Raw genomic sequence first — 24,550 nt, forward strand, 5'->3', positions numbered from 1 at the left:
CCATATGCAGTATCATTCTTTATAACTTACCTATACTTTGGCTTACATAAAAAAGTCACAGTAACTTATCAAAATGACATAACATTTGCAATAACTAATCAATAATATTTGCTCCCAAAGAACACAAATATTTCCATATAAAGGAAACCATTTAATTGCCCTGATCTCATTTTTAAAAAATTTTTACAGATATTTTCTAAACTGAGCCGATTTTTTATACCTAACAAAATAATCATAAAAGAAGCAATTTTGTCTTTGAGGACTCTTGGCAACAATTTCTTTCTTTTGAAATAGTGTCACGCATCAATTCTAGCCATAACATTTGGTAAAAGTTATCATTCTCAGCTAATAAATTCAGATGACGAAATAAACATAGAAGCTCAATGTTCTTATTCAGGAAAGACATCTTTCCACACAAATGACAGGTACCTGTATGGCCAATTGCATTAGTCTTACACAATATCACATAATGTTCTTGGGCCATAATGTGGACAATTTTTGATACGAGATTTAGACGCAAGCCTAAGATGATAAATAACAAGTTGCTCCTTTTGCAATGATAGTACTCAATGTTCATTTGATAGAGTCGTTTTTGATAACATAGTCTCACTCCCACCAGCCATCTTACTAGTGTTTATACAGACTGTCTCGCATATGTTGCCTTCCAAGGACCATTCCTGTACCCGAGAAAACACAGGTTCACTAATGACAGAAACAGTGCATTCCAATGAACTAGCATATCTGGGTCTTACTTTATGGACATGTAACCATCCTCTACTTTTTCACACCATCTAGGTGTCCTCCAACTGAAGGAAGATACGATTGAAAATTTGCTGGCCGCGGCCTGTCTCCTGCAGCTGACTCAAGTCATTGACGTCTGCTCCAACTTCCTCATAAAGCAGCTCCATCCTTCGAACTGCTTAGGGATCCGATCATTCGGAGATGCCCAGGGATGCGCGGAGCTCCTGAGTGTGGCACACAAGTACACAATGGTAAAAGCAACTGATTCACATTAATTTGCAGTAATAGTACATTAACCCAATATCTAAGTTACTGATTGGTTCTACTTATATGTGTGTATATATGTTTCTGTATGTGTGTATAAATCTACATGTGTATGTCTGTGTACAAAACTTTTCCAAGTAAATATTATAGCGTTGTGATAAAATTTGAAAGAAATATAAACTAACAAATTATGGGGTTTCTGGATCATACTGTAGTTCTGTTTTTTAAAATTTTTAGAATGTCAGTTAACAAACGACATGCACATAATAGACATTGGATTAAAACATTTGGATGAACTGCACTCAAGCAACTTTCTCATTTTTGAAACTAAAGAGTTATTTTATTTCTTTAAACCTTTTATCTATTTATTTTTAGAGAGAGGGGAGATTAAGGGGAGAGAGAGGGAGAGAAGCATAAATACGTGGTTGCCTCTTGCACGCCCCCTACTGTTCCTGCTAGCAACCCAGGAACGTGCCCTGGCTGGGAATCGAACTGGCGACCCTTTGGTTCACAGGCCGGCACTCAACCCACTGAGCCACACCAGCCAGAGCTCATATGTGTGTTTTCAAAGTTGCATGGAATAGAACTGTTTAGTCAGACAAGTAACAGTGACGTGAATCATAGATCATCTGTAGTGAGGCAAGAAAAAGTAGACAAGGGATATTAAAACATACCCTTATCATTAATGCTAATAAATCCCAGATGCAAAGAATAAAATCCACTTTTGAACCCCTAAAGCAGTGAACAGCACAAGAGATGGATCTTTCTGTGAAACCCAATCAAAAGGTAAATATTTCAAGCTAAGAAAATTGCTGCAGTTATTTAAGATTCAATAGTAAAATGCAAGCTTAAAAGTGAGCAGCAGAGAAAAACGTACTTCAAAATAACAAAATTAACATGCCAATTTTAGGTTTGAGATGGACATAAATAAAGATTATTTTTCTAGAGTTTTATACACACCTTAAAATTTCCAAGGTTTCAATATTTGAATTCTGTCAAAATTTATTGTAAAAGTTCTTCCCTGTTCTTTCCATCCTTGGTCAATGTTGAAAATTTGACGTTTCAAACATATTCCTGAAACAATGCCATTATGTGGAGAATCATATTCTAATGGATTGGAATTTTAACGTATGCCATTTAGTTCTGCTATTGATATTACTATACCCTAAGCAAAAGGCCATGGAATCTATAATAGCAGCAGTTGTATAGTTTAAACATTAATTCTACCATGAAAGCTTCCTGTTAAATTACTCAAATTCTTGAACTAAGGATTAACAGTTTCCTCTCTGGTATCTCGCTTTTGCAGACAAAACACATGCTGATAAACAGCTTGAATTTTTTGTGCGTGTTGTTGCTCAAGATCAACTTCTCTTCCTTTTCCTATTATGTGACTGAGTTTTAAAGCAGGATGTGCATCCCTCTTCTTTAGTTATTTTAGTATCTGTTATATATGCAGTAAAACAGGTCAAGTTCTTGCTATAATGATGCTTTTATAATACTGCATTGATAGTATCAAATGCAAGTCATTTAGCGATTTCATTACAGTTGTTTGAATCATAGACTCCATAAAACAGACTACTCTCCCTAATGTGTCTGGGCCTCACCCAAAAATACCATCACACACACGTCCACAGAAATGTTTGGCCAAAAGTCGAGACAGTTCCTAACTCAGTCAAGCTGATACATAATATTAACCACCATAATCATAAAAGCAGTAGTCTGCATTGATAAAAAATTCAGCAACTGTGGTACCTTTACTTGATAAGTTTTACGACAATGTAAGTGTAGATTTAAAGAAAGCATACCAAACAAAAGGTACAAAAAAATTCTCTTGAGTGGGTGCATGAAAAAAAGTGTTTACCTTGAAATTAGGAGCAAAATATTGTGAAGTAAAACAATCTAAAATTAACCTTAAAGCTTAAACAAATATTTTCTCTGTAGTACTGGATATTGCAATGCTTTATTTTAGATCATTTTAATTACTACATTTCTTATTTACACTAATTTACTAATTTTCAATAGTCTCATCAAGCAGCCTATAAGAATGTCTATCAAAAATCCTAATTGCTGGCTATATTTAAATATGACCATCGAATAAGCCACTTTAATCATTTCTTCACTTTCTCAAATGCATACTGCAATGTGATTGGCTGTATAGGACCCACATGAGCCACTGAATAGGTTTCCACATGGACTGATTCCTGGGAAGAAGTCAAAATATCAAATTAAGAGTGTGGAAGAAGTTAATCCCAACCCTCATGGTATAACTTCGAGGGGGCCCAAGACTTTATCTTACTGCAGTCTCACGGTAAAGCTGCCATGGAAGAGGAGTTGCTTCCCATGGATGAAAACGAAAGGGGTTTCTGGATATGGAATCTCCTCTTGATAAAGATGCCATTTTCTTATTTGAAGATTAACCTAATTTTAACCATTTCACCTTTAGCAGTCTCCAGCAGTCAGCAGCCAGCAACATCGAGGCAAAACCCTCCACTAGCAAACATACCGTATTTTGCTGTGTATAACGCGCACATTTTTTTTGGCCCAAATTTTTCAGGCAAAAATAAGGATGCTCGCCCTGGCTGGTGTAGCTCAGTGGATAGAGCGCGGGCTGGGAACCAAAGTGTCCCAGGTTCGATTCCCAGCCAGGGTGCATTCCTGGGTTGCAGGCCATAACCCCCAGCAACTGCACATTGATGTTTCTCTCTCTCTCTCCCTCCCTCCCTCTCTCTCTCTCTCTTTCTCTCTCTCTCTCTCTCCCTCCCTTCCCTCTCTAAAAAATAAATAAATAAAATATTTTAAAAAAATAAGGATGCTCATTATACGCGGGTGACTTCGTTGACACACTTACATGGTTAAGAAGTTTCTAAAGCAACCAGGTTTCAGTAGATGCCGTTGCTTTTCTAGGAACACTTCATCGAGGTGATCAAGAACCAAGAATTCCTCCTGCTTCCAGCTACTGAAATCTCCAAACTTCTGTGCAGCGACGATATTAACGTGCCTGATGAAGAAACCATTTTCCACGCCCTGATGCAGTGGGTAGGGCACGACGTCCAGGCTAGGCAGCAGGACCTCGCCATGCTGCTGTCCTACATCAGGCTGCCTTTGCTTCCTCCACAGGTATGGGAACCCCCCCCCGCCCCCCGGTGACGTGATTATCATTCAGACGGCCACTACACAGTAATCCATTCCTGAGCTTTTTCTCCTTTTCTTTTATCCAGAGGATTTCTGGTCACTGCGGTGTACAGGATTTGTTTTGCAGAAGAATATATGCAGCCTTCAATTAGCAATCTTCATGATGGGGAGAGAGGAAACATGAAAAAAACTACAGATAACCCCCAAGGGCAGCGTACTCATGAGTTTCGGTTTCCTCTCACCAAACATCCCATGTAACAAGCAAGAAAAACGAGTAGGCTCACTTTGTCTTTCCCCGCACCCCCTTTGTAGGCCAGGCAATAATAATCAGTAAAAGAGAAGGCTCTAGAAGGGAGTTAGGTTCTGGATAATAGCTACTCACCTGGGTAATTTAGCTCTTGTGATGGAAAGAATACTCTAGTAGTTTCAGATGCACTAAAGCAGGGGTATCCAACCTTTTGGCGTCTCTGGGCCACACTTGAAGAAGAAGAGCTATCTCGGGCCACCCATTAAATACATTGGACACATAATCACAGAAACATCTCATCATGTTTTAAGTACATTTACAGTTTTGTGTTGGGCCGCATTCACAGCCATCCTGGGCCACATGCGGCCCACGGGCCACAGTCGGACACCCCTGCTGGCTAAGCACCATTCCAATGGCATCCCCATCATGGATGCTGAAGGATGATAGTAAAAATGATTCTAAAAACAAACACCCTTAGATGAGATGCAGGATTGAGCCAACTCACTGAATGTTAGTATGTGAAACTTAGGCTAGACTGCAGTCTCTCCAGCAGGGGTGTCCAACCCAAGGGCAAGACAACAGTAACATCAAGAGGAGAAACATTCAAGTCTATATGGCATTTCAGAGCCAAGCTTCAAAAACTCTGGCAATTATGTGTTTGTGTGAATGCATGTTACTTGTGAGACGGTCTATTTGATTGATCAGATTCTCTAAGCCTGGGAACTTGTGAGAAACTCAGTCTGTCTCTGTGACAGAGCAAGCAAGGCAATTTCTGGGGGTGACACCAAGGAACCTCTGTTGCAGAAAGTTCTCCAGATGATATTAAGACATGCAAAAAATTTAAGATGCACTGTTACAAAAGATTAGGGACCTTTAACTTCTCGATGCCCGAGGTCTAATACGGCATTCTTTCAGAAAAATGAATTCACTGGAATGACGGGAAAGATCCAGCCGAAACACACAACCCGGGGTGCCTTGGCCTCCCACCCCTGAGTGGTGGTGGTGATGCCATACAGATACAAACTTCCAAAACCAATTTCAAGTGACCTTCCATAAATATTCTAGAAATTAAATATATATTTTTAAATGGTCAGAACTCTGTGAAGAATCTTTTTTGGGGGAAAGAAGCGCAACAACTACCTAACCCAATATTCAAACCAATTTTCAGAAGCGTATGCATGAAGGAAATGGCTGGGGTCTCACCAGGCAACTCAAAACAGTGATCCCTTGGAGGTGGCAGGTGGAGCGAGAACGGAGCTGGGGCGAACCCACACAGAGCAGGAAACCCCAGTGAAATTTCAGGGGCCGAGACAAGCGCCTCCATTCCAACCAGTTGCTGGCTCTTTCTCCCTATGACACCGGGGACCCAACACTCAAAGAAATTAATCTAAAAGACCTTTGACAAAGTTCCGAAACAAACCCTTAACTTGTCAATTCATCTCAAGAAAAAGACTTTAACTTAGTTCTTTTCCCATTCAATGGTGTCTTATTGACTGCCGGCAAGTGATGGTTAGAAAGGATCCCTAGTCTGTTTGTGCTGATATATTGGCATTACTAACACAAGCACTTTACTGATGTGCACAGATACATGCAAAGAGGAAAAAAAAAAAGACCTACCCTCTGAATACTTCCCAGAAATGATTTGATGATAAAGATGCAGCCTATTATGGGTGATATTTTTTATTTTAACTGGCATGTTGGTCCCATCTCCCCTAAATCCACCAAAAACAAGACTGCTTCTCTAACTACACGCCATAAGTGAACAAAAAATGTTACCAATAAGTTACAACATTAGATAACAACATTTCTACATTTGAATTTGCATGAATTTTCTCCAAAGTTATATAAGCGCAAATACACTCTTTCTAATGGTGAGCTCTTTGCGTCATACACCATGTATCGTTACTTTTCAGTTACTGGCAGATCTTGAAAATAGCTCCATGTTTACCGGTGATCTTGAATGTCAGAAACTCCTGATAGAAGCTATGAAGTATCACCTCTTACCCGAGAGAAGACCCATGATGCAAAGCCCTCGGACGAAGCCCAGGAAATCAACTGTGGGAGCACTGTACGCTGTGGGAGGCATGGATTCTACGAAAGGTAATACAATACCGGCACCTAACTCATTGCTGTCACCTTCCTGTTAGATCCTCAAACACCCGTTAAAAAGAACCTTGAATTATTGGTAACAATATCAGAAATTCAAACCTGGAATAAGTAGGGGTTTTACATAAGAATTTTTTTTAAAGATTTTACTTATTTATTTATTTATTAGAGAGGGAAGGGAGGGAGATAGAGAGAGAGAGAAACATCAATGTGCGGTTGCTGGGGGTGATGGCCTGCAACCCAGGCATGTGCCCTGGCTGGGAATCGAACCTGGGACACTTTGGTTCCCAGCCCGTGCTCAATCCACTGAGCTACGCCTGCCAGGGCTAGCTCCACCTTTTTTACACTATTTTCTCAGTCTACAGTCCCATGCTGCCAAAACAGTGAGGCAAGGAGTTTGCAATCAAGAGTTGACCATGAAGGAAATAAAACCAGTCCACTTAAAATTTGCCAAATTACACAAATAAATGTCATTTGACACAGTAGAAAATGATGCAAGAGTCAAAGTTTTATGTTACGAAAACAGATTTTTTTTTTTAGTATACACAACTGGAAATTGGAAAACTATGTAAGATATGTGGCAATAATCATAAAACTATAAAACATGAGTGTATAAATGCAGTTATTTCCAAAGTACTAGAGTATCTTCACAGAACTAATGTTCTTCAGAAAATAGCAAATATAGTGAGGTCCTATAATTACTTTCGAGTCTGGAAACTTGATATGTTATTGCATTTGGTTGAACAGAATGAATAATAACACCCATTTACTATGCATCTTGCTTCATATTTACATTAGAAAAGGACTAAATACAATATGCAAGCATAGTTTTCCTTAGTTTCTGATTTTTTTAAAAGCGTAACCTGCAACGTAAGACATGGAAATTTTTCCCTTTATCTGTTTGGTTTTTATGTTTTTTTGTTTTTGTTACTTTTACAGGTTGCTGTTTAAGTTAACATTGCATAGGTGAATGTGTTACAAAAATGGTGATAAATCAGACAGAAAAAGACAAATATTACATAGTTTCACTTCTATGTGGACTGTAAACATAAAAACCAAACAAATGATCAAACAAAACAAAGCAAAAAAGTGCTCATTAAAACAGAGACTAGCCCTGGCTGGCGTAGCTCAGTGGATTGAGCGTGGGCTGCAAACCAAAGTGTCCCAGGTTCGATTCCCAGTCAGGGTACATGCCCGGGTTGCAGGCCATAACCCCCAGCAACCGCACATGGATGTTTCTCTCCCTCTCTCTTTCTCCCTCCCTTCCCTCTCTAAAAATAAATATATAAAATCTTTAAAAAAAAGAATATGTATTATTTATGAGAATGAAAAATATAATTCAAAGGTACCATCTCCTTCATTTGTTAATCAGTGTTCCTTTTCTACTCAATTACTGGAATACCAAGTTTACTGCTATAGTATATTGTCACTGTTATCGTAGTAAATTGTCACTACTTCACAATACATTGTCACTTGTCGGCAATGCATTTTACTAGTCGTTCACAATAGCTGCTGCTATTTTCTTTAGGAAAAGTCGATTTTGCAGAGCAGGGAAGTTTCTATCTAAAAACTAAGATGGAAAAGGAAAAATCATTATTTACATGGGTAGAGTACCTAAGACAGCGTGTGACAGGTGTAGATAATTTCATCCCAATTTTACAAAGTCAGCCATAAGAATTAAAAAAAGTTTTCAGTTTTGTTCTTCTAATGGGAGATTTGTGGAGAAAATATAACCCAGTGGTTATAGTGAAAACATAGTTATAACCTCTGAAGCATAGTTACTGGCCAGCTATAATTGCATGATATGGGGTCATATTAAGTCAAAATATAAACAGGGTGTATGCTCTATCTATGGTTTCTTCTGAGAGGTTTTCTGTGTATTTTGCATTAGTGGAAACAGGATTTCTTTTCTCGAATTCTAAATATTTTATGATGAATGATGCACTTTGTGTATTTCTGTCTCAAGAGTTTTATTTTTTTCAATAAAAACTTATGAATATACAGGTACTGATTCACTCTTTGTCTTTAATCCCTGCATCTTTTTTTTAAGATTTTATTTATTTATTTTTTTAGAGAGGGAAGGGAGGGAGAGAGAGGGGTGGGGGAGACAGAGAGAGAGAGGTCAATGTGCGGTTGCTGGGGGTCATGGCCTGCAACCCAGGCATGTGCCCTGGCTGGGAATCGAACCTGCGACACTTTGGTTCGCAGCCCACACTCAATCCACTGAGCTACGCCAGCCAGGGCTGCGAGCATCATTTCTAATCCTCACAATCAAGTTATAAGGTACTTTTTATCACTCCAATTTTGCAGATGAGGAAACTAAGGTTCTTTAGGGTTAGACAGCCTACTCAAGGACAAATATATAGAAATACTTGGAATGGAATTCCTACTCACACCTATGTCCCTTTCTGCTCTATTTCCACTATTTTAGAAGAAGGAGGAATGACAGCAACAAAACTGTCCCCTCTCTTTGCAGGCGGTCAGAGTCTATTGAAAAATCAGGGTCATTTACAAAAAAAAGAAATAAAGAAAAGGAAAAAAACCTAAGTAAAGCAAAAACATTAAGGGGATAACATTTAACCTATATGAATCAGTATTAGACATTAAAAGTGTACCAGTTCACATTACTTCACAAAACTTCACATTATGATTGCATAATATAATTTATATTATATGCCTTTTCTTACAGTGTCCTGTTTCACTTGTCTTTGTGTAAAGATACTTTCTGAACTTTCACCTTGTATATTTAGGAAATACAACGCTTCCTCAGTCTTTAATTTCCTCTCTGACTCACACAGTTGACTTAGAATTACTTGTTAAAAATAGATATCACACAAGTGGCTTCAGTTAACTGTGACTTCTACCACAAATATTAAAATAATCATCAGAAACTTGTGTGAGTACAGAGTAAAAATTTCAAAATTGTCAAACAGTAAACTTTGAGCTGTGGTACATAGAAAGTATTCAGTAACATTTTGTGTATTAAAAACAATGACTTCCAAGAGATAATATTAAAGTCTACTACAGTCCTTTTCAAATTATTTTAAAAATAGATGGAGGAAATCACTAAATCAGATATATTTACAACTACAGGAACTGTCCTGGTCCCTAGCAATACTATAAATTTTGGTTGGTTTTGTTCCTCCTTGAATGAGTCATAAAGGAGGGTTGACTAGGAGCTTAGAAATGCATTGAGAAAAAACATTTGTAATGTTTTATGGCAGAACCAGAATTTCCACAGAAAACATTATAAAATGGGTATTTAGGAGAAAGATCAGTTTTAAAAAATTTAGTGTTCCATTAAGCTGCCATACTAAGCGAGCTACCGAATTTACATTTTGATTACTTGAAGCAATAGTGGAGGCGAGTGAGTGGGCTGAAGGAATCTTCCGAGTTCAAAACTCAGAATTACCAGTCACATATGCTCACAGATACAAATAAGGTATATTGGGGTAAATAGATCTGCTGTACGTAATCTAATGCCAAGAAAAAAATTATCCTGGCACGAAGCAGACTTCTATAACTTTTCAGTTTAAATCTTCTATATACAATGCGCAGACTGATTACTTCACTATTAATATCCTGTCTATAATCTTTTAAAAAAATTTATTTATTTTATTTTATGTATTTTATTTTTTATTTTTTAAAATTTTATTGTGTCTATAATCTTAATAATTAGTGCAGCCTAGCCTTCATTTTCTCATTTCAAGTGGGTCTTTGGCAAATTCCACTGATGAAAAGTTTGAAATAAAAGCTAAAATAGGAAGGAGAGGATATGAAGACAGGTTTAGGAAGATCGGAATGAGAACATGAAAAGATAGGAAAACATTCAGAGAAAATCGGTCGACAGAGAGAACGAAGCTGTGAGTTTGAGTTGTTCTCCTGTTAACAGTATAATCCAGTAATATTTCGTGTGAAAAAGATACTGTGCTAGATGGTGTTTTTGGACTTCTCAGCAGTCTGCATAGTCAACAGAGCAATTGCTGACCTGTACGTCAGCCAAATACATGTTATCAATAGAAGATGCAAGGATTAGCCCTGGCTGGCGTAGCTCAGTGGATTGAGCACGGGCTGCGAACCAAAGCATCATAGGTTCGATTCCCAGTCAGGGCACATTCCTGGGTTGCAGGCCACAGCCCGCAGCAACCACACATTGATGTTTCTCTCTCTCTCTCTTTCTCCCCCCCTTCCCTCTCTAAAAATAAATACATAAAATCTTTTTTAAAATTAAAAAAAAAATGATGCCCCTGGCTGGTGTAGCTCAGTGGATTGAGCTCGGGCTGCAAACCAAAGTGTCGCAGGTTCGATTCCCAGTCAGGGTACATGCCTGGGTTGCAGGCCATAACCCCCAGCAACCGCACATTGACCTCTCTCTCTCTGTCTCCCCCTCTCTCTCTCTCCCTCCCTTCCCTCTCTAAAAAAAATAAATAAATAAAATCTTAAAAAAAAAAGATGCAGGGATTAAAGACAAAGAGTGAATCAGTACCTGTATATTCATAAGTTTTCATTGAAAAAAATAAACCTCTTGAGACAGAAATACACAAAGTGCATCATTCATCGTAAAATAGTTAGAATTAGAGAAAAGAAAGAAATCCTGTTTCCATTAATGCAAAATACACAGAAAACCTCTCAGAAGAAACCATAGATAGAGCATACACCCTGTTTATATTTTGACTTTATATGACCCCATATCATGCAATTATAGCTGGCCAGTAACTACACTTCAGAGGTTAACTATGTTTTCACTATAACCAATGGGTTATATTTTCTCCACAAATCTCCCATTAGAAGAACAAAACTGAAAAGTGTTTTTTTTTTAATTCTTATGGCTGACTTTGTAAAATTGGGATGAAATTATCTACACCTGTTACACGCTGTCTTAGGTACTCTACCCATGTAAATAATGATTTTTCCTTTTCCATCTTAGTTTTTAGATAGAAACTTCCCTGCTCTGCAGAATCAACTTTTCCTAAAGAAAATAGCAGCAGCTATTGTGAATGACTAGTAAAATGCATTGCCGACAAAAGTGACAATGTATTGTGAAGTAGTGACAATTTACTACGATAACAGTGACAATATACTATAGCAGTAAACTTGGTATTCCAGTAATTGAGTAGAAAAGGAACATTCATTAACAAATGAAGGAGATGGTACCTTTGAATTATATTTTTCATTCTCATAAATAATACATATTCTTTTTTAAAAAGATTTTATATATTTATTTTTAGAGAGGGAAGGGAGGAAGATAGAGAGAGAGAGAGAAACATCCATGTGTGGTTGCTGGGGGTTATGGCCTGCAACCCGGGCATGTACCCTGGCTGGGAATCGAACCTGGGACACTTTGGTTCGCAGCCTGCGCTCAATCCACTGAGCTACACCAGCCAGGGCTACATATTCTTAATTATAATCCTTTGTGTTGCCATCGTGAAATATTGTGAATGAACAACAAAGGCCCATTTGAAAGCAACTTTCCTTCCTCTTTCTTCAGTCATTTCTATTTTAAGTCAACACGGAGCTACACATACACAAAACGGAATAAAATGAAAAGGCATAAATTAATATATTGAATAGCCATAGGTAATGAGAATCATAATGGATGGGTAGACAGTCAGTAATAGCTTCTAAGGTAATTTTCTTTTGTCAAATAGGATGTTTGACACCTGTATTAGTACTTCTGGTAGCCAAAGAAGCCTTAGCCCTGGCTGGCGTAGCTCAGTGGATTGAGCGAGGGCTGGGAACCAAAGTGTCCCAGGTTCGATTCCCAGCCAGGGTACATGCCTGGGTTGCAGGCCGTGACCCCCAGCAACCACACACTGATGTTTGTTTCTCTCTCTCTCTCTCTCTCCCCCCCTCCCTTCCCTCCCTAAAAATAAATAAATAAAAAATCTTAAAAAAAAAGAAGCCATTATGAATGTATAACCCATACATATTAAATAAACTATTTCTTTCTGAGTCTTCCATTTGGATCTGGGATTGGTAAAATATCACCCTCCCATTGCCTGCCAGGTTGGAGAATCACCTGGACCACTTTCATTTTTATCGCAATAACAGATTCCATGCTAAAGTATAGGTATGCAAATAGGATGTAAATGATGCCAATTAATCCTATACGATTGGTTTTTACCATTGTTCAATATTCCTCTCACAGGTACCACTACGATCGAAAAATACGACCTCAGGACCAATAGCTGGCTACATATCGGCACCATGAGCAGCCGCAGGCTTCAGTTTGGAGTCGCAGTCATCGATAATAAGCTCTATGTCGTGGGAGGCAGAGATGGCTTAAAAACGCTGAATACTGTGGAATGTTTTAATCCCGTTGGGAAAATCTGGACTGTGATGCCTCCCATGTCCACCCATAGGCACGGCTTGGGTAAGAGCTGGCTGTTCATAGGGCAGGGTGTCAAACCCATTTTCACCGGGGGTCACAACAGCCTCGAGGTTACTTTTGAAGGACTGTGTCAATGTAACTGTTCCTTAACTAGGGGCAAGAACCTCCATGCTGCCACTGGGTAGAAACAAGGTGCCGGATAAAACAAGGTGGAGGGCCAGACTCGGCCTGCAGGCATTGTGTTTGCCACCTGTGTTATATGGTATCTGAGGAATACATAGTTATTAGAGCTATGGAAAAAATAAATTCAGCCCTGGCTGGTGTGGCTCAGTGGGCTGAGCACCGGCCTGCAAACCATTTGATTCCCAGTGAGGGCACAGGCCTGGGTTGCAGGCCAGGTCCCCAGAAGGGGGCGTGCGAGAAGCAACCACACGTTGATGTTTCCTGCTTTCTCCCTCCCTTCCCCTCTGTCTAAAAATAAATAAATGAAGCCTTAAAAAGCACACAAAGATTACCAAACAAAGTAATTCAGCTGCACATCTTGGGGATGCGGCAAATCCCTTCGTGGAAATGTCTAAGCACATGGTAAAAGCCTTTCAAACTGTTTTCTGTTTTCAGCTGGCATGCTTGCTAATCCTACCCTCCTTCCACTGGTATTTCAAGGGGCCCCACTTTACAAAGGATAAAGTGCAGAAGGATTACGTTCTTGAGGAACAAAAACTGTAATAAAGACATCTTCCGAACTGTATTATATAAATCTGTATTTCTGCAAAAAATTTTATGACTCGGTTCAAAGGCAGGGATATTTAGAAAAACCCTTTTGGTTGAGCACAGCTCTGAGTTACATGCAAAGTGGGGGTTCCAAAGAACTTTAAGAAAGATGGGGTACGGACTTCTGGAACAGTGGGTAAATTTGATTCTCCTCATTATCTCTCAGGTTACTTCTGTGTTGTTCATGCTATTCTCCATGCATTTTCAATATCGCAGTTTGTTTAAAACAGAATCATTTCCCTATTTCGAGAATTAAGGGTTACGCTGCTAAAAGTAGCATATCTAGGCCTGGTATCATTTGTCTCAAATTATCTGATAAATGATCTATGTCAAGTGGTAAACGGCAGACTATATGAACTATATCTTCAGCTCCCTTGTGTCAGTAATTCCTAGACACAGATTAGAAAGTTATCTCTCTGAGAAATCAGAGCAAGTTTTCAATCTATTGATGTTACTAAGGAGGTTGGATAGGGGATGAGGATATCCCTGAGGCTCGCTGAGATGCGGAAGAAGGTGGAGGAAAAATTACGTTTATTCCTAGAGCACACGACAAACAGAAAGGAGAAATATTTATAGTCTCTAATAGAACAAACGTCTAATTACTCAAAAACCCTGTGTATTTAGTTATCTCTCAAAAACCTTTTTTATCATTGTAATAAAAAGCAGAGATTAGAAAGACCTACCACAATTAGCCTACTAACGTTTATCTAAAAGCCCGCGTCATACATAGCTCATCTTCCTGACGTTCAAAAAATGCCATTGAAATTACGCCAGAAAAACATCAGCTTCCCTTTTTCTGTCACATCCCCTGAAATGCTGTGTTCAACTACGTCCTTTGACTTCAATGTTACAAAAATGATACCCTCCTATAATAATGGTAACTATGCCTGAAAATTTCCTAAGGATAAAAGACCGTATTTAGCTTCCTATCAAGATCAGTAAATTATCCATGAGTACACAAAATCATTTAATAAAGAAAAAAAAAAACCAGCCCTGGCTGGTGTGGCTCAATGGATTGAGTGCTGGCCTGAGAACCACAGGGTCGCCAGTTCGATTCCCAGCCAGGGCACATGCCTGGGTTATATGGGTAAGGTCCTCAGTAGGGGGCACACAAGAGGCAACCAAACATTGATGTTTTTTCCCCTGTCTTGCTCCCTCCCCTCCCTTGTCTAAAAATGAATAAATAAAATCTTTTTGTTTCTTAAAGAGAATTTTTTTAAAGATTTTATTTCTTTTTAGAGAGGGAAGGGAGGGAGGGAGAGGGGGGAGAGAGAGAGAGAGAGAGAGAGAGAGAGAGAGAGAGAGAGAGAGAGAGAGAGAGAGAGAGAGACATCAATGTGCGGTTGCTGGGGGTTATGGCCTGCAACCCAGGCATGTGCCCTGACTGGGAATTGAACCTGGGACACTTTGGTTCCCTGCCCGCGCTCAATCCACTGAGCTATGCCAGCCAGGGCTTAATAAAATCTTTTTTAAAAAACAAATCTTAAACACTTAGTTGCTCGCATAATGAAAGAATAGCCATTATATGTGTCATACCTAGGTGCACCCTCATGCTGTTGTTTTTCACCCTTAGGTGTAGCCACACTGGAAGGACCAATGTACGCTGTTGGCGGTCATGACGGATGGAGCTACCTAAACACTGTAGAAAGATGGGACCCTGAAGGCCATCAGTGGAATTACGTGGCCAGTATGTCCACTCCTAGGAGTACAGTGGGTGTTGTTGCGTTAAACAACAAGTGAGTAAACCAACACATGCGTGGGCTTGGCTCCTAGCTCATGTGCTACAGCATTTTAGCGATGGGACCCAGCAATCAGTAAGCATTCCCAGTGACCACAGTATCGTAGGTATCCATAAGGCCTTTGTGGGAATCCTCCCTTTGTTATGATGGAGGATTTGCTATAATATCGTCTTGGCCAAAAAGTCTGTTACACTTTTTCCATACAATGGTGCTAGTAGTGCTTGCTCGTCCTTGACCTCACTTGAAACAATTGTGTTAGATTGTATTGTGACAGCTATCATATCAGCATGCATTTAAAAACTTACCAAATTGGAGCCCTAGCTGGCGTAGCTTAGTGGATTGAGTGCGGGCTGGGAACCAAAGTGTCCCAGGTTCGATTCCCAGCCAGGGTACATGCCTGGGTTGCAGGCCATAACCCCCAGCAACCGCACATTGATGTTTCTCTCTCTCTCTCTCTCTCTCAAAATAAATAAAATCTTTAAAAAAAAAACTTACCAAATTGGGGGATTTTTGTGCAGCCATTTTAATATTGAAGATGGAAGAAGATACGCAACGTTTTTGGCATATTATGCTTTACTATTTCAAGAAAGGGAGAAATGCAACTGAAACCCCAAAAAAGATTTGTGCAGTGTATGGAGAAGGTGTTGTGACTGATTGAAGAAATCAGAAGTGATTTGCCAAGTTTCATGGTACTATTGACATTTTGGCTAAATAATTCTCTTGCCGTGGGGCTGTCTTATGCTTTGTAAGATGTCCAGCAGCACCCCTGGCCTCTCCCCACTAAAAGCCAATAGCAGGAGATGGTTCACATACTCAAAATATCCAAATCAATCAAGTTACTGGTGAAAATGGAAAATGTGTCTTCCATGTTACGGAAAACAACATATAGATTTTTGGCCAACCCAATACTTGCCTAGAATGAATATTGAATTCAATATTCCATAGTCCCGTGCTATTCAAATGTAGTCCGCGACTAGGAGCGTCAGTATTACCTGAGATCCATATAGAAAAGCTGCACCCTAGACCTACTGAAGCGGAATGGGCATTTCAACGAGGGCTTTTCAAGGGAGCTGTGTGGCCATTAAATTTGAGAAGCACTTCTGGCTTCAAACCCCTCAAGAAGCTTCCATTTATTACTTACTTAACCTGTTCTTGACTTACCAAAATTTTGGCCTGTCTTTGTAATAGGCTAAGTTTTAGGTGGTTTTTGACCACATACTCTCTTGAGTATTCGAGTCTCCAACTCCATGATGACATCTAGTCCCATCATTCTGGATCTTCTCCTCTTCCCGATCACTTCCTTATAAGAGAAAGCTAAGATCTTAAAACCCAATGAAGTTAGAGGTTGTTAAGAACGTGACTTCTTAGCTCCGGCTGGCGTAGCTCAGTGGATTGAGTGCGGGCTGTGAACCAAAGCAATGCAGGTTCGATTCCCAGTTAGGGCACATGCCTGGATTGCAGGCCATGTGCCCCAGCAACTGCACATTGATGTGTCTCCTCTCTTTCTCCCTCCCTCCCTCCCCTCTCTAAAAATAAATAAATAAAATCTTTTTTTTAATTAAAAAAAAGAACTTCTTAATTATATGTGCTTTCTGGCACAAGAGACCTGTGGAGACAATGACCAGCATATAGGAAGGGCTTGAATGATAATAAATTCGGACATCAGGATGGGTCAGTGGCAGGAGACAGCCTTGTATATATATCAAGCCGATGCCTCTTCACATCAATAGGCTAAGTTCGATTTTAGCACCTTATGCAAGAAAAGTAGGGAATGTCTAGAGTTAGGAGGAGACCTAGACTTACAGTATCTTAGAGCTTAGAATAGTCTGAAATCTGTTTATCCCTGCCCTGCCCTGAAGATTATCAGGTGACTCCGTAACAATCTGCTACCTATTATCGCCATGAACAGAACAGGCCGAAATAATGCAACTTGATTATTGTCATTTTGTTTTGCTGATTTGCTGTTGTTCACACTGAATATGGATGGCGGTGGTAGACATATGGTTGAGTAAATGTTTATCCTCTTTACTGATGCAGAATTAAGTGCAAATTAGGTTAAAATATTGCTCATCAAGAGAATTGACATTTTTAGGTTTATGGGAGAAATGTCATAGCTAATATATATTTCTCAGGAAAAAATTGGTTTCTAGGTTCGATTCTGTTCCCTTGGTCATTTATCAAGTTAACATGTTCCTACGGACAAATGTATATTTTTACTAAATAAAAGAGCTCATAAAAACATCATTGATTCTAATGCTAGGCGATTGAACGGAGACACGTTGTAAGGTTGCTAGAGTTGGTCCTTGAAAACATCCTACCTTTTTTTTTTCTCATTTTCAGCTTTTAATGAGGTATAATTGACAAGTATTGCTGATGTTCTCAATGCCTCTTATCTGAACGTCATTTTCCATGGGACATCCCCATTTGCCCACCTCCACCCAGCCCCCACCCCCCTCCCCTCTGGCCGTTCCCACTCTGCACTGTGTCCATGTGTGTGCTCCCTGGCTGATCCCTTCCCCTCCTTTCATCCGGTCCCCGCTCTGTCCCACCCACGCCTCCGACAGCTATCAATCTGTTCCATGTGCCCACAGCTCTGTTTCTATTTTGCTTGCACTTTATTTGGTTCATTTGATACTAAATATAAATGAAATCATATGGTATTCGTCTTTCTCTGGCTTGCTTATTTTACATAGCATAATAGTCTCCAGGTACATCCATGCAGTCACGAAAGGTAAGATTTCCTTCTTTTTATGGTTGAGGACCATCCCATTGTGTGAATGTACAACAGCTTTTTGACCCACTCATCTACTGATGGGCACTTGAGCTGTTTCCAGATCTTGGCTATTGTAAATAACACTGCAGTGAACACAGTGGTGCGTATATTGTTTGGAATCGGGGTTTCAGGACTCTTAGGGTATATTTCCAGAAGTGGGATCACTGAGTCAAAAGGTAGTAAGTTCTATTTTTAGTTTTCTGAGGTATCTCCACACTGGTTTCCATAGTGGCTGCCCCAGTCTGCATTCCCACCAAGAGTGCACTAGGGTTCCCTTTTCTCTACAACCTCGCCAGCACTTGTTGTTGATGTGTTAACGATGGCCATTCTGATAGGTGTGAAGCGATATCTCATTATGGTTTTCATTTGCATCTCTCTGATTAGTGACGTTGCACATCTTTTCATCGGACTATTGGCCATCGATATATCCTCTTTGGAAAAGTGTCTATTCACATGGTTCGCCCATTATTTAATTGGAGTTTGTCTTTCTTGTGTTGAGTTGTATAAGTTCTTTTTATATTTTGGACATTAAACCCTTATCCCGTGTATCATTGGCAAATATATTCTGCCCGTGATGTCTGAGATTTTAGTGCCTGTGTTTTCTTCTACGGTTTTTATAGTTTTGCAAAGACTTAAGTCTTTTATCCATTTTGAGTTTATTTTTGTGTGTCGCATATCAGTCTAGTATCACATTTTTGCATGTACCTGTCCAATTGTCCCCAAAGCATTTATTGAAGAGACTGTCTTTGCTCGATCATATGCTCTTGCTTCCTTTGTCAAATGCTAATTGACTATAAAGGGGAGGGTTTATTTCTGCGCCCCACCCTGTATAGTCAAGAACCTAAAATGCTTTGTACAAGGCTCTTTCACTTTCATTCTATGCATGAATTGGAAATTATGTGTGTGTGTGTGTGTCTTTTTTGTTCTAGGCTGTATGCTATTGGTGGACGCGACGGAAGTTCCTGTCTGAAATCAATGGAATACTTTGACCCACACACTAACAAGTGGAGTCTCTGTGCTCCAATGTCCAAAAGACGTGGAGGTGTGGGCGTTGCCACGTACAATGGATTCTTGTATGTCATCGGTGGTCATGATGCCCCCGCTTCTAACCACTGCTCCAGGCTTTCTGACTGCGTGGAACGGTAAAAAGATTTTGTTTTATTTATGTATTTATTTGGTTATTTATTTCAGAAATGAGAAATATGTTTAGATTGCCAGAAGTTGTTTTCCAAGTAAGTTTTAATCCTTTCAGAGAATCGATCCTTTGTAAAATTGCACATTTACCTTCAGTGTCAAAATATTCTGAAGAAATCCGCCTCCTTATGTGTTTCAGATCCGTCAAAAGAAACGTATGAGAAAGAATATGCTGATTTATTGTTTGATAGTCACCTTATGAAATAATAAGACAGCCCTGGCTAGTGTGGCGCAGTGGATTGAGCACCGGCTTGCAAACTGAGGGTTGCTGGTTCAATACCCGGTCAGGGCACGTGCCTGTGTTGCAGGCCAGGCCCCCAGTAGGGAGCACATGAGAGGCAACCACATGTCAATGTTTCTCTCCCTCTCTTTCTCCTTCCCTTCCTCTCTCTAAAAATAAATAAGTAAAATCTTAAAAAGACAAAGGGATATAAGAATAAAGAAGTTTTATGCCAAGCAGTATCTCTCAACCTATTCACCAGCTCAAATCAAAATAACTTGACTGTATGAAAATTCAAATCAATCATCAAAAGATAAAAACACCACCACATATTACAAAGAACTAATTTCCTAAGGGAGGTGTTAATAATGTTGTGAAAAATGAGTCCATTGCATTATTTAATTTCCCAAAGGTAATTTCTTTTAATGGGAACCATTCATGTAAATGAGTAAAGTATGCTAAGTTTGTTAAAAATGTGTCAGTCATATGACTTTGTAGTACTATCATTTCCCCTTCAAAATATATTCCCCTTCAAGATAGAAAATGTGCATGCAAACGTAATAGTCAAATAATATTATTGTAAGACCAAAAGACAAATGTACAGTCGGTATGGTTATTAGAATTCACAAGACAGAGATCAGCACATGATGGTGTCTTCCAAAGAAAGTCATGGAGTAAGTAGAATTTGTCGTTTGTAAACATATGAATAGATGGAGGGGACATCAGGTCTAGGGAAAAACACAACCCAAATCATTGGTTGTTGAAACATGTGTCTTTTCTTTTCCATATATTTGTAGATTCTAGTTTTCCTTCTGCTCTTGATTTATAGTTTAATTCCATTTTGAAAAGACATGGCATATTTTCAACCTTGTTAAATGTATTCAAGACTTGGTTTGAGGTTTCACATGTGGTCTATCCTTCATACAAATACAAAATTAATATGTCAAAGATTTTACATAAATCAGTAATTAATGAAGTAACCCATAAGATGTTAAAACCAGTTCAACCGAGTCTTAGAAGAAGCAACATGTAGACAATGAGGTAGACGGAAAAATTGTTAATGGTTGCAAAGGTAGTGAACATCCTATAGGGAATGTAATGTCATCTCTGAGGGTCATCATTGCTACATGGTAAAGATTAATTCTCTCTCTATAAAGCAAAATTCATTTGTATTGCCCTGGCTGGCGTAGCTCAGTGGATTGAGCGCGGGCTGGGAACCAAAGTGTCCCAGGTTCGATTCCCAGTCAGGGTACATGCCTGGGTTGCAGGCCATAACCCCCAGCAACCGCACATTGATGTTTCTCTCTCTCTCTCTCTCTCTCCCTGCTCCCTTCCCTCTCTAAAAATAAATAAATAAAAATCTTAAAAAAATTCATTTGTATTGTTATGCAGAAGAATCACAAGGAAACTCAGTTTTCTACAACTTAACTTCTATACCTGTAGAGACGTAAGATAGGCTTGTTGGTAGAAAGTCAATCAAAGGTGTACACTCTGTGGAATCATATTGTCCTGCCCAGTAGCTTAGGCGTCTCATCCAATTAAGATAATCATTCACCTGGCTGGCGTAGCTCAGTGGATTGAGCTCAGGCTGCGAACCAAAGTATCGCAGGTTCAATTCCCAGTCAGGGTACATGCCTGGGTTGCAGGCCACGGCCCCCAGCAACCGCACATTGATGTTTCTCTCTCTCTCTATCTCCCTCCCTTCCCTCTCTAAAAAATAAATAAATAAAATCTTTAAAAATAAAAAAGATAATCATTCAAACGAACTGTTTCTTAAACCATTACATAAACCTATCTTGGTTAGGTCAAGGATTACTATTTCTAAAATGTGGTTGAAAAAACTAAAGCAAAGAAGTCAAGCAAGTCATCCTTAATTTCTCTTAGTGGAGGAAGAAGTTTAAAACGCATCCTTTTACTTCAGGCTCCATTTCAGTTCCACTATATTATATATTGGCAAAAGATGTGTGTGTGTGTGTGTGTGTGTGTGTGTGTGTGTAAAATCTCCAAAGTAAGGAGAGGTAGACAAGCAAAGGAGAAACAAAAATAGAGAGACATGATGCTATTTTAATTTGAAAGTGACGCAGGGGTTAATTTTTCTTTAATAACTTCTCCTGTGTTTCTTTACAGATGGTAACCACATTATAAATTTTTTTCTGCAAAAGACTCAACATTCCCCTCTTTTTAATCAAGCAGTATTAAGATCAAATTAACATTAGTGGTGTTTTCGTATTAATTATCATGCCCAAGCATGACAGTCTTGGGTTTTGGTTGCAAATCTCTCAGGATATCTTTTTATGAGCTTTGGCTCACTGCTCAAATGTGTGTGTGCTCTTAGGCTGACTGTAGCCTCAGAGTACAATGGTAATTATGTTGAAGGTTCAACTTAGCTAAGCATACAGCTATGGATTTTCTGGTTCCGGGGCTTATTAGAACATCAAAATTTAAGGCTCTATGCCATGTGACACTCAACAATATGCACTGGATATTGAGCTTATCTTAATTATTGATGGTCTCAGGCATTATTAAAAATATTCCTGGGTATGAAGCCAAGTTCAAATAGAAGCCAGGATCAGATGATTTAGAATATGATTAAAAAGGTTAAAAACATAAATAAGAGCCCTAGCTGGTGTGGCTCAGTGGATTAAGTGCTAGCCTGTGAACCAAAGGGTCGCTGGTTTGATTCCCAGTCAGGGCACATGCCTGGGATGCAGGCCAGGCCTCCAGTAGGGGGCGCATGAGAGGTAACCAAACATCAATGTTTCTCTCCCTCTCTTTCTCCCTTCCTTTCCCTCTCTCTAAAAATAAATAAATAAAATCTTTTAAAAAACATAAGGGAAGTAATAGAAATATAAGGAAATCAGTACAGGCTAATAAATTGATGTTTCTTTTGTGAAATAATTCTTTATCCTTGTATTTTAAAAATAGGTCCATATAAAATGAGAGTATTTCCATGTACAATTATATGACTTTCATTGTTCACATCATTAAATTTTAGTTATGTATTTTTTTAAATAGGCTTTAAATTGTAGGACAGAATTCCTGGAGAACATTTTAATTAATATGACTTACTGAATTATCTTTCCTTTTGCTTAGAGAAATGTTTGAGTATAAAGAGTTAACTCCAGATTGGAATGGAAAAAAATCCTAGGCTCCCATGAAGATAAATAGGAACTCTCATAGGAGAAAAATACAGACTATGGTCACTCTAACCACAAATAGTATTAACACCAGAATGCAACATTCTATAAAACTAAACAGCAATTATACTGAGATTTACTTACAATGTGAGCTCTCATATAAACACAGTCAAGCATCTGAATGTATAATGTTGATCTACAGAGAAAAAGAGAAAAATGTAAGCTCTCCCAACAGCATAATGAGAGAGGGAGCATTTTTTACATAATGTTAAGATGCTAATAAGTGAAATTTCCTCATAGGGAATCTGAGTACTGATCAAACTAATGCATGGTGTTTTTGCAAAAAAAAAAAAAAAAAAAAAAAAAAAGCATTTTTGCTATGCTTTGCGTGACCAGTGCTAGCTGAAGAGATTTCTGTCATGCACCTATCCTTTACATTTATTAGTCAGACTATACTTGTTATATATAAGGTATTTTAATCCAGCCCTGGCTGGCGTAGCTCAGTGGATTGAGCGCGGGCTGGGAACCAAAGTGTCTCAGGTTCGATTCCCAGCCAGGGTACATGCCTGGGTTGCAGTCCGTAACCCCCAGCAACCCCACATGGATGTTTCTCTCTCTCTCTCTCTGTCTATCTCCCTCCCTTCCCCTCTAAAAATAAACAAATAAAATCTTAAAAAAAAGCAATGCTTTAACATTAATATGGTGTAAAAAAAGGTATTTTAATCCTTTATATCAGATACGTATACACATTATAAAAACGTATTATTTTGCATTTTAACACTATTGGACTTCTCCTGTACATTGTATTCCTAATCCCCTAAGGTATGATCCCAAACGTGACTCGTGGTCAAGCGTGGCGCCTCTGAGTGTTCCGCGGGATGCTGTTGCCGTGTGCGCCCTGGGAGACAAACTGTTTGTGGTTGGAGGATATGACGGACATTCTTATTTGAATACCGTTGAGTCATACGATGCACAGAAAGATGAATGGAAACAGGTACTCTTGATAAAAGTATTCAACTCAGAACATTTCTGGTTTATCTAAAATGCATTTATCTAGGTTTGGAATGAATTCCATTCTCTTCCTCTTTAGGATCTAACCAGATTGTTTTCATGAAATGTGTAGTACACACTTTATCTATGCGATAGAATATCACTAGTTGATCTAATTGATCATTAGCAAGATCCATCGTTACGTATATGAACGGGGGCAGACCAATCCCTGACTTTGTGTTATCAGTTATGTCACAGAATAGTCAATCAGATTCAGAATAGTCAATAGTCATTCCCAAATGACTTGGGAACCAAAGAGCAATACCCATCCCCCAAATCTGCCCTTTCTTATCGGCAGGCACCCAAGGAGAGAAATCATTCTATCTTCTCCTCATAGACATTGCATGAACTTCCATAGTCGTAACTTTTTTAATCAGTCATTCCAGGAATTCAGTGCACGGTTAAGAGACTGGAACTGAATCCTCTCCAGAGTATTGGGCATGTAACAGAAGAAATGATAAGGACAGAATGAGATGGGGCACTGTGAAAGGGCTTTTTCAGGATGCCCAATGCAAAATAGAAGCTTTTGACGGGGTTTTCAATGGTAGCTGTAGACTGATTGCAAAATATCTACTGGTGTTTCTTTTCATTCAATTATGAGTTAATAAAGATGAAAATATGAGTAACTCTTCACCATTTCCATAAAGAGGCAAACGTTGTATTTCATAGCTAACTTCCCTTATACTGACTTCTTAATGTCCTGTATTCTACGTAGTGAGCTGGTTACTATTCTAAATAAATACACGTTCATGCAATTATAGCTGATAATGGGTTTCTATCTCTTGCTTCCTTCAACAACGTGATTCATTAGGACCCTTGGAATCATTCACATTCTGCCCTGTTGG

General features: G+C 39.0%; 1 protein-coding gene across 1 annotated transcript in view; it reads left to right on the forward strand.

The window, feature by feature from the left end:
• The window catches only part of KLHL4 (kelch like family member 4), a 49,900-nt gene that overhangs the window by 23,322 nt on the left and 2,028 nt on the right, over nucleotides 1-24,550 (forward strand). Inside the window, exons 4-10 of the mRNA XM_028522847.2 lie at nucleotides 796-992; nucleotides 3,910-4,122; nucleotides 6,298-6,484; nucleotides 12,639-12,863; nucleotides 15,166-15,328; nucleotides 19,034-19,246; nucleotides 23,478-23,649. Of these exons, the coding sequence (XP_028378648.1) occupies nucleotides 796-992; nucleotides 3,910-4,122; nucleotides 6,298-6,484; nucleotides 12,639-12,863; nucleotides 15,166-15,328; nucleotides 19,034-19,246; nucleotides 23,478-23,649 (1,370 nt within the window). The remainder of the gene's footprint in view (nucleotides 1-795; nucleotides 993-3,909; nucleotides 4,123-6,297; nucleotides 6,485-12,638; nucleotides 12,864-15,165; nucleotides 15,329-19,033; nucleotides 19,247-23,477; nucleotides 23,650-24,550) is intronic.

The sequence above is a fragment of the Phyllostomus discolor genome, chromosome X (genome assembly GCF_004126475.2).
Source record: "Phyllostomus discolor isolate MPI-MPIP mPhyDis1 chromosome X, mPhyDis1.pri.v3, whole genome shotgun sequence".
In the NCBI taxonomy this organism is placed as follows: domain Eukaryota; kingdom Metazoa; phylum Chordata; class Mammalia; order Chiroptera; family Phyllostomidae; genus Phyllostomus; species Phyllostomus discolor.